Source organism: Scyliorhinus canicula, chromosome 23, assembly GCF_902713615.1.
Source record: "Scyliorhinus canicula chromosome 23, sScyCan1.1, whole genome shotgun sequence".
Classification (NCBI taxonomy): Eukaryota; Metazoa; Chordata; class Chondrichthyes; order Carcharhiniformes; family Scyliorhinidae; genus Scyliorhinus; species Scyliorhinus canicula.
In genome coordinates this window covers 12,474,647-12,490,184 of record NC_052168.1, presented here as the reverse complement: position 1 = coordinate 12,490,184, position 15,538 = coordinate 12,474,647, and the positions used below count along the sequence as shown (strand labels likewise).

Below are 15,538 nucleotides of genomic sequence, written 5' to 3'. Positions count from 1 at the left end.
CGGCCTTCCCATTTTTCTTGTATCGGCTGTTTCTTGACGCCAGCCATAGTTCCTTATCCCAGCACTTCGTAGAACGAACAAATGCACCATTGTTCTCAGACTGTCCCCTATTATTACTTCCTTGGACGTTGTTTGTTCAGGAGATTAGTATTTAATTCCTGGAGACTCCGGGGCGATTGTGAGGGTTTGGCAACCTGACATTAATGCTTTCTTGGCATTCGCCTTCAGAAGGGTTTGTTGGAGACATGGCAGAGCCGATCCCGGGCTATTCTGTCTGAAAGTCAGGAGTTGTTTGTGGCAGTAATTGAGTGCGTGCAACTCCCTTGTTAAAGTCATGAGTCATGGTAACTTGTTGATTTATTGTCCTTATTATGGTGTGCTTGAGCAAGACAGATCCACCGTGTTGTTTATTTAGTAGCCGTCTGCTCCGAAGTTCTCAAATGGCCAAGTGAGCTCACAACTGATGCTCCCTTCATGCATTTTACGAAGGGGTGTTAAACCTTTAACTTTTTTCCCATTTTCTTGGGCGGCAGGGCGGCGCAGTGGCTAGCACTGCTGCCTCACGGCACCGAGGACCCAGGTTTGATCCCGGGTCACTGTCCGTGTGGAGTTTGCACATTCTCCCCGTGTCCGTATGGGTCTCACCCCCCCCCCCCCCACAACCCAGGAGGTAGCCAGATGTGGCCGTGGGTTATTAGCAGCTGCCAGGGCGAGCGTGTGGGGGGGGGGGGGGGGGGGGGGGGGGGGGGGGAGGGGGGGGGGGGGGGGTCCCGATCGCCAACCCCTGTGCCACCTCTGCCATCAGGTGGTAAAGGTGCGCCCAGGCCTTTCACAGCTGCATTTTCAGACAAAGTCTCTGGCACTGCCGTCTAACTAGATATCCGGACAGACGATCAAAAATTCGGTCATAGGCGTAACACCCCAGGAAGAATTCCTTCTCCCAGACAGTGGTTAGCCTGTGGAATTCCCTCCCACAGGAAGACTGGTTCACTGACTATATTCGAGGCTGAGTTAAAGAGAGATTTTCGATCGACAAGGGAATTAAGGGCTGTGGAGGGACAGACGGGAAAGTGGAAAAGCACAATCAGTTCAGCCATGATCTTATCGCATGGCGGAGCAGGCGGGATGGGCTGAATGGCCTCTTAATCCTTACGATCCTTCAGGAGGAGAGAGAGAGGCGCTGACGTTCAGGCCGAGGATTTTAGGACTCGCTGAAGGCTCGGCCGTGGGTTAGGGTGCAGCAGTAAACGACGCGAGGCCAGAATGGGAGGAAGGCAGGTATCTCTGAAGGTTGGTGTGGCGGAAGGAGGTTAGAGACATCAGGAAGACTCACGGAGTGATTCGAATGCAAGGATCGGAATTTTAAAATTGAGGCATTGCTGGCAATGCCAGCGGGACTTTGGTGCCAATGAGGATATGGGCACTCGAGCTTTGGATCAGCGCTGGTTAACAGGCCCTGCGTATTCTATGACTGAGTGCAATGATCATTTGTCTTTGGGGGCTTTGCTCTGGATGTAAAGTGGACCTTCTGAATTCTCCCTCTGTGTACCTGAACAGGCGCCAGAGTGTGGCGACTAAGGGCTTTTCACAGTAACTTCATTGCAGTGTTAATGTAAGCCTACTTGTGACAGTACAGATTATTATTATTACTATTATTATGATCACCTCAATATAGGGCTCTAGTAACCAGAGAGAATGATCCAGGGTAAAGAAATTCAAGAACCAGGAAGGAAAAACCTTGCCTTTCCCTTGGTGCCTTCTCATTATGAAACACAGAAAGGAAGGTGAACCTTTGTGTAGGTCAGTGGTGGACAACCTGCGGCCTGGGAACCACATGCGGCCCACCTGGGTTCCGAGTGCAGCCTGCACGAGACATTTTGTTGACCGTTGCCCACGCGCGGGGTCGCCACATTCCGCTGATTTCCGTCCGTGTGGTTTTTTTTTTCCTGCCGGTATGGCTGAAGTGATTCGCACGTAAAGCGAGGGCGAGTGAAGCGAGGAGCGTGCTGATTGCTCACTGTGGTGAATGTATAATATGCATAATTCACACTGTGCATCACTGTGTCCCTGTGGGCTCCGTCTGTGAGCCGTTGCGCGGCTCTGCCCACAGGGGGAGATGAGGAGCATGTACAGGGCTCCACCCTTGGCTCCGCCCATGGCTCCGCCCATGCTCCTCCCACTACCGGAAGTATAAAGTGCTGCGGTCTTGCGAGCCTGCCCACAGTTCATCTGGTCGCAGGCAGGCTCAGTTGTAAGTCGATTAAAGCCACAGTTTACTTCTACTCATATCTTGAGTGAATTGATGGTCGCATCACTCACAACATTGACTGTGAGAGCTGTGCGCTCCCTCTGTGTCCAAAATTTAAATATTTATTTTGTTTTTACCATTTGTAGTCAATGACATTTCTATGAATATATAAATGATGAAGCATTTTCTCCAACTCGTTATGAAATATTCGGAGTGTATTAAATGTGTTTAATTGTATTCACGGGGTCACGGTTAGTGAACGAGCCCCGATTTCAATCTTGCGGCCCCCTGAGATGAAGGAAGGCCTATCATGTGGCCCACTCACTCACCGAGATTGCCCATCAATGATATAGGACCTCGGGATGTTCCAAAGTGCTTTATAGGCACAGTGAGTAGCACTGTTGCTTCTCAGCGCCAGGGTCCCAGGTTTGATTCCCAGCTTGGGTCACTGTCTGTGCGGAGGCTGCACGTTCTCCCCGTGTCTGCGTGGGTTTCCTCCGGGTGCCCCGGTTTCCTCCCACAAGTCCCGAAAGACGTGCTTGTTAGGCGAATTGGACATTCTGAATTCTCCCTCTGTGTACCTGAACAGGCGCCAGAGTGTGGCGACTAGGGGCTTTTCACAGTAACTTCATTGCAGTGTTAATGTAAGCCTACTTGTGACAATACAGATTATTATTATTACTATTATTATAGTACTTCTTTCTCAAGCCTGCACACTGGTGTAAGGTCAGAAATGCAGCAGCCACTTTACATCCAGAGCAAAGTCCCCAAAGACAAATGAAAATGAAATGAATATCGCTGATTGTCACGAGTAGGCTTCAATGAAGTTACTGTGAAAAGCCCCTAGTTGCCACATTCCGGAGCCTGTTCGGGGAGGCCGGTACGGGAACTGAACCGTGCTGCTGGCCTGCCTTGGTCTGCTTTAAAAGCCAGCGATTTAGCCCAGTGTGCTAAACCAGCCCCAAAGAGCCGATGATTAGATCTGTTTTTAGTGAAGGATGAGCATTATCCTGGATGTTAGAGAGAATTCGCCTGCTCTTCTTCGAAACGGCAAAGACAGGGTCCTCTGACGGCGACCCGGGAGAGCAGATGGGGGAGGGGGAATCATCCAAAGGTCAACGGCTCCAACACTGTAGCACTCCCTCAGTCTACATTGAATCGTCAGCGGGGACTCACGCCTCCTACATGACGATTGGGCTGATTTATCAGTTCAACTTGCCAATGGAGCTCCCTGGGGGGGGCAACGTGAATCTGGAAATCACATGATGTCTCCCGCTATTTTCTAGCCATGGCTGGAAATCCAAGGGCGATGTTCCCACATTCTCCCTCTGCCTCCCGTCACTGACCTTTGAGTGAACCCCCCCCCCCCCTTTTTAAACCTTTCTAATTGTCTTCTCACCCTCTTTCCAGTGTTGGCCACGGCAGCTAACGCGTACTTCGTCGCGGTGGGGAAATTCGGCGAACAGGCCTTGCAGACGTCCACATCTCAGACACTGGGTAAGAGTCAATTCTCCTGAGGATCAGGGCTCCTGGGGTCCCTAGTCTCTCCTGAGGTAAGATGGCCGCCTCACTTGGGGTGGGGTCGGGGGGGGGGGGGGGAGGCGAAACTGCTTACAGAGTGCAACTCTTGGCGCCATGAAGTTTGTCGAAGTGTTCTCCAAGGCGGGGAATGGTTTCACTCACGACGAACACACTGAGGCCGCTTTAGGTTATCTCTTCTTACACTCTCCCACCTGACCCGACTGATTCAGGCCAAGAGGGTCCTGCTCCTTGGCCTACATCAGGCAGTGTCTCCCCCTTAAGGCCTTCTCTGGGATTGTCAATCTTTGATGACTCTTTCAGTCGTGATTCAGCCAGAAGGGGAGGGGAGGGAACTGAATCCCAAAGGCCTAAAAGAAGCTGTTACTGCAGGCCAACCAGGCTAGAAATAGGCCCGATTGTAAATCCGTGGAGAATTACTCCCTGGGGCACCAACACAAGGGCTAACGTTGCCGTCTTGTTCAAAGAAAAAAAATTGCCAAATACTTTGACCTGGATCTTAATTTCCACCGTACAGTTATCGCTGGTTGCTAAGTAACAATATCATATATTATTTGCCTGAACTGGATAGAAGAGATTCAGGAACTGTTGTAAAATGTGTTTATCACAATCCTTAGATCCTGCAGGCATCATAAACTAACTGCTTCCCTGCTGCTCACGTTCTGCGCCTTTGTGCTGGAGGTGTGATGAGCTCTTCAAAGTTCTTGTAGTGTAAGGGGAACAGGCTTTAGCATGCGGGTGGGTGTGTGGAGAGGGGCATCCATCGCCCCCCAGTTATTTGGATTCCTCCGACATAATGAGGTGAGCTCCCAGTGGAAACTCATCTTCATGGAATTATAGAATTTACAGTGCAGAAGGAGGCCATTTGGCTTATTGAGTCTCCACCAGACTTGGAAAGAGCACCCTACTTCGGCCTACACATCCACCCTCTCCCCGTAACCCGACCTAACCTTTTGGACACTAAGAGTAATTTATCACGGCCAATCCACCTAACCTGCACTTCTTTGGACAGTGGGAGGAAACCGGAGCACCTGGAGGAAACCCATGCAGACAGGGGAGGATGTGCAAACTCCACACAGCGAATAATCTGAGGCCGGAATTGAGCATGGGACCCTGGAGCCGTGAGGCAGCAGTGCTAATCACTGTGCCACCGTGCCGCCCCATCACACCCAATCCAGTGTCCACCATGCCCAATCCACCGTCCACCATCCCCATCCAATGCGCATCATCCCCAATCTAATGTCCACCATCCATAACCAGTGCCCATCATCCCCACACTCTGCTCAAACGGGCATTTGGACACGCATCCAATTCTTCACCCCTTTCCCCACCCTTGCACGTCTGGGAAAGCCCTTGGCCCCAGCACAGTGAATGTCACAGAGCTGTCTGCTCCGGGTACGGCATGAAGCCCAGCTCTCCAAACTGGGGTTATACGGCTGACTCATCTCGGTCCCGTGGAGGTGGGTTAGGAGGCAGGACAGTGGGGGTGGGGGGGGGGGGGGGGGGGGGGGTGGGGGGGGGGGGCGTGGGGGGGGGGCAAAGTTGCAAAACAGCGCATTGAATGACCTTACCCAAAGCGGAGCCAACCTGGCAGAGACCTGCCTGCCCTAGCAGTAGCCACTTGGGCCCCATTGAAGGACCCGTTGTCATGCGAGTGGCCCTTTACGAAAGCTTATGTTCTAATCACCTGGCTTGTAGCACAGCTTCAGTGATGCCATTTGTGGGTGGAGCTGGGCTGTGGCTGTCAGGTGAGAGAGGGTTTAGTGTTTTGGTTTCATTTTTGGTTTGTTCGTCTGGACGACAGGAAGTTTCCCCGTTTTCTCTGTTTGTATTTTAAAGCTGTTCCAGTGAACTGAAAGCACATTGGGTGGGGCAAACTGCCGTGGTAACCTTAAAGCTAGAGTTGCTTTCCGGAAGGAGTTTTGAATCTGCTGGTTGGAAACTGGACCAGATTCTCAGGGAAAGGACCAGTCCTATTCAAGTGAGAATACAGTGTGCTGGGCCACGCCCTTGAAAGGGGTTTTGGTTTATTGGATTATGTATTGAATTGGAACAGTTACGAAGGGGGATTCATGAACAGTTATATACATAGATTACTGTAGCTGTTGTGTGTTTTTTCATGCTTGTAATTGAGAACAACTTCTTGCTAACTATTTTATATTAACTACATTATTATAAGAAACTTTGTTTTGGTAAAAGCGCCCAGGAAGTCTGATGAATCACACCTGAATTCAACATAAAGGTTATAGGTCAGGTGAGCTTCATAATACACTTTTGAGTTTCTAAGCACTGGCCCATAACACTGCTGGGATATTCCTGATGGCAGATGAACTGACACCAGCACCATCCGTTGGGATGCGTTGGGCAAAGCTGCAGCCCTTAAGCCAGCCTGTGATGAAATTCGCCCTCCACAGTGCTCCCCTGACAGGACCGGACGGGCGACGGTTTTTCAATTTTTGCCCAACTTGACAGAGAGCGCCCCGATTTTGAGATGCCCTTGCGGGCACCGGCTTGGCCCCCCGGCAGCATCCCGCGCACCTCCCGATAGGGCGGCAGGCTCAACACTGCTGTGGGTGCTCCCACTGGGCCTCCCACTTCCCTGGTCCACCCACCATCCTTAATTGGTTGGGGCACCTGGACAGGGCTTCTTAATTGACCACCCCAAGGAATTCAAGATCTCATCATGGCCACCGATGGGGTCCAGACTCAGAGTTAAGGCTGAAATGTGAGGGTAGGGGACAGGAGTGATTATGATCCAACTGAGTTGATTCAGCCCTCACTACGTCGCTCGTGCAATTCTCCGTTCCTCTGGTGTTCACCTGTAAGAATTAAGATGGCTGCCTTCATTTTCTATTGGTCCGGCTCAATAGCATGTTTATAAGGTGTCCAAAAGCTCAATGGATCACCTGAGGACTGTTTAAACTCACCTCCCTGCCAGATCGCAGTGATACAGAGTGTGAGGTTCGACGGTGTGGGATGACTTGACCGCAGTGATCTGGGGAATCAAGATTGGAGCGTTATCCCGTGGCGACTTTGCCACATTCACGTTGATACCTGCAAGAAGCTGGTTTGTGCTGAGGTGGCGGGGCAGAATAACCGCGGACTTTTCTGATACAAAACACATCGGCAGCCAGATTTGCTCCACCAAGGGGCAATGGTTGGCGGGCAGTTGATTGTGTAGCCTAGATTCCCTCATTTCCTCAGTGGGTGCAGAAATTTACCGCAAGTTAGAAACCTGGAAACATAGAAAATAGAAGCAGGAGGAGGCCGTTCGGCCCTTCGAACCTGCTCCGCCATTCATTATGCTCATGGCCGATCATCCAACTCAATAGCCCAATCTCGCTTACCCCCCAGTTGGTGCTGGTCTCCCTAATTTAGACGGGTAGAAAGTATCAGAGGTTTCTGTTCCTAATTGATACTGGCTGACTATGCCTTTCGTCACTCATTCATAAAAGGTTGGCGTTGCTGGCAAAGCCAAACTCTGTTTCCATCCCGAATTGCCCTTCAGAAGGTGGTGGTGAGCTGCCCTCTTGAACCGCCACAGTCCCTGAGGTGTAGGCACACCCACTGTGCTGTTAGGGAGGGAGTTCCAGGATTTTGACCCAGCGACAGTGAAAGAACGGCCGATATATTTCCAAGTCGGGATGGTGAGTGGCTCGGAGGGGAGCTTTTGAGTGATGGTGCCCCCATGTATCTGCTGCCCTTGTCCTTCTAGCTGGTGGAGGTCACGGGTTTCAAAGTTGCTGTTCAAGGAACCTTGGTGAGCGGCTGCAGTGTTTCTGGTCGATGGTGCACGCGGCTGTTGCGATGTTTTTGGTGGTGGAGGGAGCGAATGTTTTAAGGTGCTCGATGGAGTGTCAATCAAACGGGGCTGCTCTGTCGTGTACAGTGTTTAGCGTTTTGAGTGTTGTTGGAGGCAAATGGGGATTATTCCATCAAACTCCTGACCTGTACCTGTGGGGAGTCAGGAGATGAGTTACTTGCTGCAGAATTCCCAGCCTCTGACCTGCTCTTGGAGGCAAGGAATTTATACGGCTGGTCCAGTTTTGTTTCTGGGTAATGTTAACCCCCTCCCCCACCAGGATGTCGAAGGTGGTGCGGGGTGGAAGGTGGGGGGGTGCTGGTGGAAGGGGTGGGGGGGGGGGGGGGGGGGGGGGGGGTGTCCAGCAATGGTTAAATTCTCGCTTGTTGGAGATCACTATCATCATGCAGACTGCAGAGGTTCAAGGAGAAGGTATCTTCTTGGGAGCAGCCTTAAGGGACAAATGTTGCATTTCATTGTTTGTTACACATCTGATTTTTCCCTCAGGGCAGTACAGAGAAGGCACCAATTCCGAAGTGTGCAACGGGTTTATCTCACAGTGCTTTTAAATATCTCTACAAACATAAAATGTAGAGTACAGGAGGGAGATAGAGGACCTAATGGATTGGTGTAATGACAACAATCTCTCCCTCAATGTCAGCAAAACTAAGGTCATCGACTTTAGGGAGCGAAGTCTCGTACACGCCCCTATCTGCATCAATGGTGTGTGGTGATATGATCTGCATACTCGTCTGCCATTGGGCCAGAACGTCGGCTTACCATTGGCCCTGGTCGGTCATGTGCCTCTCGACCGATTGGCCGAGAGGCTGAGTTAACCACGCCTCTATTAACGAGGTATAAATGGTCAGACGCCTGACGATCGTCCCTTTCCATTGTAGACGATCGCAGAGCTGTGTTCTAGTCAATTAAAGCCAGACTTTGGTAAATCACTCGCCTCGCGTACAATTGATGGTACATCATGGTGCCGAGGTGGAAATGATTGACAGCTTCAAATTCCTAGGTGTGCACATCATCAACAATCTGTCCTGGTCCACCCAAGTCGACACTACGACCAAGAAAGCACAACAACGCCTATACTTCCTCAGGAAACTAAGGAAATTTGGCATGTCCACATTGATTCTAACCAACTTTTACAGATGTACTGTAGAAAGCATCCTATGTGGCTGCATCACAGCCTCGGCCCAAGACTGTAAGAAACTACAGAGAGTCGCATCACACGAACCTGCCTCCCATCCATGTAGACTCTGTTTACACTTCCCGCTGCCTGGGGAAAGCGGGCAGCATAATCAAAGACACCGCCCCCCACCCCCCCACTGAGGTTAGTCTCTCTTCCAACCTCTTCCATTGGGCAGGAGGTACAAAAGTCTGAGAACACGCACTAACAGACTCAAAAACAGCTTCTTCCCCGCTGTTACCAGGCTCCTGAATGACCCTCTTATGGACTGAACTGATCTTTCCGCACATCTTGTCTACTGAGTAGTACACCCTGTACGCTTCACCCGATGTCTGTGTCTATGTGTTTACATTGTGTATTTATGTATGTCTTATATTTTCCATGTATGGAGTGATCCGTCTGGACTGTGTGCAGAACAATACTTTTCACTGTACCTCGGTACACGTTACAATGAACCTAAATCTAAATTCAAATGTCTGCACTCACGCTTACAGCTGAGCTTCTAGGTTTTTCTTTGTGACTGTTTATTTAACTCTGAGTCAATTTTGGTTCCCCCAAAATTTAAAGAGCAGGGGGTTTAAATGACTTGACATGTTGACAGTTTGACTAACCTCATCTGCTTTTTACTCACATTCATGTCCACAATTAACAGTCCTAAAGGGATACCTGACATCTCCCAAATGGGTACCGTAACTCTCCCAAAGGGATACCTGACCTCACCAAAAGGGTATCAGACTTCCCCAAATAACTGGTAGCTTTAGACGTTTGAATCAAATTGGTAAATCGCACGCTTGTGTCTCAGGGGCCTGGGTTACCAACACTTCTTCCGCTTGAAGGCAGTTGCGCTTTTAAATGTGCCACTGCATACGTTAAGTACCTCCCACTCCCCCCCCCCAGCCCGCGGAAAATGGTGGGTGCCAGATAGAGTTGGGGTGGGGGGGTGGGGGGGGGGGGGACACTTCTAGATGCCGGGTCCAGCACCATTTTGGTTAAGGCATGGAGCCCTTTTGGCTTTGTAAAAATTTGGGTCAACATTTAGGAAGGACTTCCTGGCAGAATGTTGGAGGGGATAACCTGGGATTCATCGAGGATCCTCTCGATGCCAAGTGGGAAGGACTACAATGTGCGATTTGCTAAGACAATGGGCCGAAATGCCCCCTTCATTTGCCTCTGCATTTTAAATTCAGGTAAAACCTCAAACCAGGTTGCTAAAGGGGAATGTGGTTTGAATCTCCCCACTGTTACCTCCTCAAGTTGATTTGCCCCCTTGTTCTCCTGTTTTTGTGAAGGTCAGGTCTTGCTGCAGATGACAGACACTCAGAGGCAATTCGGCAACGACCTGGAAGTAATTGTAAGTACCCCCTCTTTTAGGTGGGACAAAATTTCAGGTTACACAGATTGCCTTCGTCCCCGATTGGTGTGAATTATGGGAGATTGGAAAATTCTCCAGACTTAGTCACAGAAACATGAGGTGGTGGTGGTATAGGGGTAATGTCGCTGGACTTGTAATCCAGAAATCCAGGTTTATGCTCCGGGATATGGGTTCAATCCCCCGAAGTGGTGGGATTTAAATTCAATCAATAAGTCTGGAATTTGTCTCAGTAAAGGGTGACCATCAAACCCATCTGGTTCACGAATGTCCCCTCGGCGACAGCTCGAGGCGCTTGACCCTTGACCCAGTGGAGCTGCACTCACAGGCAAAGTAAGGAACAATTTATCACGGTCAATCCACCCGACGTGCACGCCTTTGAACTGTGGGAGGAAGCCAGAACACGCGGAGGAAACACACGCAGACGCGGGAAGAATGTGCAAACTCCACGCAGGCAGACCTTAGGCCAGAATTGAACCCGGGTCCTCGGCGCTGTGAGGCAGCTGTGCTAACCACTGCACCACCATGCTGCCCATAACTGGGTATTTACAAGGGGCAAATTCTCTCATCTGCGGTTCCGGGGCATTGTAGCACCTCTACCCCAGCTGTTCCAGCACAGGCAAAGCCCATTACAACTGGGATTTATATATAATGAATGTTTTCATCGTGATTAAATATGGAAAGATTTGAATACTCTAAATATGACCAACTGACGTGTCACAGCGCTTTACAGCCAATGAAATACTTTTGAAGAGTGAACGGCTGGGCCTCGGCAGGTGGGCGGGACTTGGAGTGAGAGGGCGGGCTTCAGAGCTGGCAGGGGCTCTTCACATTGGCTACTGTTGCGATCATGATTGGTCTGCATCAACTCCACTTTTCTGTCCAATCTTCCTATCCCTCGATCTCTTTAGCATCCAAACGTTTCTCTCAGTCTTCAACAAACTCAGCAACTGAGCATTTCCAGCCACCGAGGAGGAGGAATCCCAAAGGGTCAAAACCCTCTGCAAGACAAAATGTCTCCTCAACTCACTCCTCAAATATCCTCACTCCTGAATGGTTGGCCATTGATCCTGAAGCTGTGACCACCTTCCCCGCCACCCCCATGTTCGGAGGTTCAGACTTTCGGGTGGTGGGAAACACTCTGTGGGATTTTCCAGTCCCTCCTGCCAGCGGGATCTTCCGATCCCGTCGAGGTCGACAGAGATTTTGAATGACTGCCCGCTTCCCGCCGCGGGGGGGAGCACACCCCGGCGGGTCAGGAAAAATCGCGGCCTTCCTCGCAGCATCCACCCTGTCAAAGTGTCTAAAAGTATCACACAGTTCGATGCGATCACCTCTCGTTCTTCTAAACTCCAGAGAACAGAGGTCCGTTCTGGTCAGTCTCTCCTCATGGGTCAGTCTTCTCATCCCAGGGATCAACTCAGTGTCTCCTCCCTTGAAGGCCTTATTAGCTAAGGAAAGGTAAACTGTACACAGTAATCCAGCTGTACATACACCAGAGCCCTATGTATAATTGCAGCAAGTCCTTCATTCTCTTATATTCCAAAGGCCTTGCAATAAAGGCTGGCATACTATGAAGACCCAGAAGGCCAGAGTTGGTTAGTAAACGGTAGTTTATTGAGGTCAAAGGAAACGGCCGCTGCGGCGACGCACACACACATAATAAGTCCCAGTCTGGATTACTGGAATGCCTGTCCCATTCCGGGCCTGCGTTTACATAATCTAATAATGAGCCCCAGCTGGGCGGGCCTCCGCCCATAAGCGGGAAAGCTCATATTCCATGAGTCCCAAAGGGAGATCGATTGGGGTCTCACCCTGGGCCTCATGAGGGTTATTACGAATAACATTTAAAATAAACCCCCATACATTTATTGTCTGAATGTAATAATCCTCCATTCCCCTCCCCCAACCTCCCACACCACACCACCTGTATTTTCTTCTTGATGTTGCTGAATGTTGTTGTAACCTCTTGCAGCTACAGTTTAGTATCTCGTGCATGTCTCCCTCTCTTTAATGCTGAGGAAGAGCCCGATATACTCGGAACTTTAACTCCAGTTTTCTCTCCCTCCAGGTGCTCCCAGACCTGCTCCCTTTCTCCAGCGTTCTATGTTCCTGTTTCAGATTCCAGCATTCCCAACTTTTTCCTTATTATAACCATTTGCCTTAATTGCTTGCTGTACTTGTCTGTTATCTTTCTGTGGTCCATGAACAAGGTCACCCAGCTCCCTCTGAACACCATTTTTTTTTAACCAGTCTCTCACCCTGCAAAAAATATTCTTCCCTTTTTTTCTTCCTACCAAAGCGGATACATCCACATTTCCTTGCACTCTACCCCATTCTGCCCCCTTTCCCAAACATCTTTGTATCCTCCTCACAGCTTACTCTTCCCCCCTGTTTTTTCCCCATCGCCTTCAAACTTACTCATCATCGTCTGTGCTATGCTGCGTGCCTTGGTCCTTCATTTATGGTCAACGACAGCACAGTTGACGGGTGGCGCGGCAGCGTGGTTGCTTCACAGCGCCCAGGGTCCCAGGTTCGATTCCCGGCTTGGGTCGCTGTCTGTGCGGAGTCTGCACGGACCGTTTCTGCGTGGTTTTCCTCCGGTTTCCTTCCGCAAATCCCGAAAGACGTGCCTGTTAGATGAATTGGACATTCTGAATTCTCGCTCCGTGTACCCGAACATGCGCCGGATTTTCACAGTACCTTCATTGCAGTGTTATTGTGAGCCTACTTGTGGCAATAATAAAGATTATTATTAGTCTAATGCCCAATAAAAGTTGCGTTCAATTCTGTGAACTTACTAACTGAATGCCATGCTTAGAAACAACAGTAAGTCTTACCAAAGATGCTAAAAGAATTCCAACACTGCCAGGTGCTTACCAGTCTGCTGATGAAGCTTCACAATTGGCCTTGTGTTCTAATATTTGACCTTTAATTTTCTAGTTTCGGAAATTCAATGATGATCTCCTACGGGAAATGGACCGTAACACGCAGCTGGACGTAGAGTATATAACTGTAAGTAAACTGCGACAGGCTTCCTTCATTGTTTCGTTTCAACATGCGTGTCAGGAGGATGATTTGGCCATTGGGCCCCTCGAGCCTACTCCGCCTTCTGTCAAGATCATGGCTGGCCTGATTGTGGCTTCTACTTCTCTGTGCACCCGCTGTACCCTCTGTCTCTCTTGGCCATTCAAGAAGAAATCCAACAGAGCCTTCAAAACATTCAATGAGCTGGCCTCCACTGCTCTGTGGGGAAGAGAGTTCCACAGGCTGGCAACCGTCGGAGGGAATAAAATTCTCCTCGCCTCTTAAACAGGAGACCCCTTGTTTTAAACCTGCATAGCCAGGTCTCTCCCACAAGGGGAAACACCCTTTCAGCGTCCATCTTGTCAACTTCCCTCAGGATCGTATATGTTTCAGTAAGATCACTCCTTGGTCTTCTAAACTCTCATGGTTGCAGGTCCGGCCTGTCCAAGCATCCCTCGTAAAACAAATCCTTTGCCCTGGAGATCAGCCGTGTGATCTTTCTCTGGACAGTTTCTAATGTAGTTGTACACCATAAATATGGAGAGCAAAACTACAGACAGTGCTCCAGGTGATCAACATCAATGCCCTGTACAACTGCAGCAAAACAGCCCTACTTTTATGTTCTATTACTAGACCCAGGGAGCAGGGCGTTAAGGTGAACGTCACTTTATTTACAGTCATCAAACGTCTGCCCACGGCAGCGAATATATTTAGATTACCATCCCGTTGGGACAACCAACATGCTGGTCCCTGTCTGGGCCGGCCTTAATACAAAGTTCCCATGAACCTCAGCTGGGCGGGCCTCCGCCCATTGGCAGGGAAGCTCATACTCAACGAGTCCCACTGTGAAGATCAATCAGGGTATCCCCGTGGACCTTGTTATTATAATTACCCTTGCGAAAAACACCATGATTTAAGATTCCATTATAGTGCCACGTGGATAGTGCCCCGTGGATAGTGCCATGTACAGGGCTGTGGTTGGCTGATTTCACTCTGATGTTCAAATGACTGGTACGGAGAGAGGCAACAAAAAGGAATGTCATGTTTAAGGTGTTCGGGCAATTTTGCTTTCGACCGCCATTGTGATGAATATCGGGCGCGATTCTCCGCTCCCCATGCAGGGTGGGAGAATCGTGGGAGGGCCGGGCGACTCACGACACGCCGCCCTGGCACCCCCCCCCCCCCCCCCCCCCGATTCTCCAACCCCCGCTCGGAGAATCGGCGCTCGCCGTTTTTCACGGTGACCGGTGATTCTCCGGCCCGGATGGTCCGAGCGGCCACACTTTCCCGACCTGTTCACGCCGGTGGCAACCACACCTGGTCGCTGCCGTCGTGAACATGGCGGCAAAGCTTCGTTTGTGGTTTGTGCGGGGCGGAGAGGGGAGTGAGCACCACGGGCGTGCTCGGGAGGGGACTGGCCCGCGATCGGTGCCCACCTATCGCCGGGCCGGCGTCTCAAAGGGACGCACTCTTTCCCCTCCGCCGCCCCGCAAGATCAAGCCGCCACGTCTTGCGGGGGAGTGGAGGGGAAGACGGCAACCGCGTATGCACGGGTTGGAGCCGGCCAACCTGCGCATGCGTGGCTGACGTCACTTAGGCGCCGCCGTCGCGTCATTCTCAGCACGCAAGTGTCAAGGCCCGGCGGCCGAGATTTGCGGAATGCCGCTCCTAGCCCCCTGTGGGGGGGCAAATACCGTGCGAGGAGCGGCCTCCGAGGCCGTTGTGAAACTCGCCCGAGTTCACGACGGCCTTCCCGATGCCGCGCGGGAGCAGAGAATTCCGCCCATCACGTTCGCCGCAGAATTCGCTTTAAAATAAGGCATTAATACAAACAGTTTTTAATTCAATGTGGAATAAAACCACTTCAGCTAAAGGTCAGGTAGAGGTTACCACCTGATGGGAGAAACTCGAAGCTGGTTTCAAAGGCTCATTAATACAAACAAATACAAAGGCTGTTCTATGACAGACCATAAATTCTTTGCGATTACTCCCTGCACCTATAAGTATTCAAAATATAAGGACAGGAAATTCTCCAGATAAATAGATACACAACTCTTTCCCTAACTATACCTCTTGACACTTAGAATAACACCCTCACAAAAAGTGTCCGTTTTGGTGTCTAAAGAACATGACAACACTGAAAAAAGACAGGCCTCTAAACGAGTCCCCTTTTCCAATATCTCTTAGGAACCTGACATTTACACTGACCTTACGACCATTAAAAGATGTATTAATGATAATACATCCAATTAGCCTTTTGGCTGTAGGTAATTAACCAACAATAAATGACAAGATAACAGATGCCGACCTTGACCGATAAGGGATTTTTATGTATATAAAGAGGAGGCATTTTAGCAG

General features: G+C 50.3%; 1 protein-coding gene across 1 annotated transcript in view; it reads left to right on the top strand.

The window, feature by feature from the left end:
* Window positions 1–15,538, top strand: part of baiap2l2a (BAR/IMD domain containing adaptor protein 2 like 2a) — a 64,642-nt gene that overhangs the window by 12,433 nt on the left and 36,671 nt on the right. The window contains exons 3-5 of the mRNA XM_038783886.1: window positions 3,659–3,745; window positions 10,074–10,135; window positions 13,097–13,168. Of these exons, the coding sequence (XP_038639814.1) occupies window positions 3,659–3,745; window positions 10,074–10,135; window positions 13,097–13,168 (221 nt within the window). The remainder of the gene's footprint in view (window positions 1–3,658; window positions 3,746–10,073; window positions 10,136–13,096; window positions 13,169–15,538) is intronic.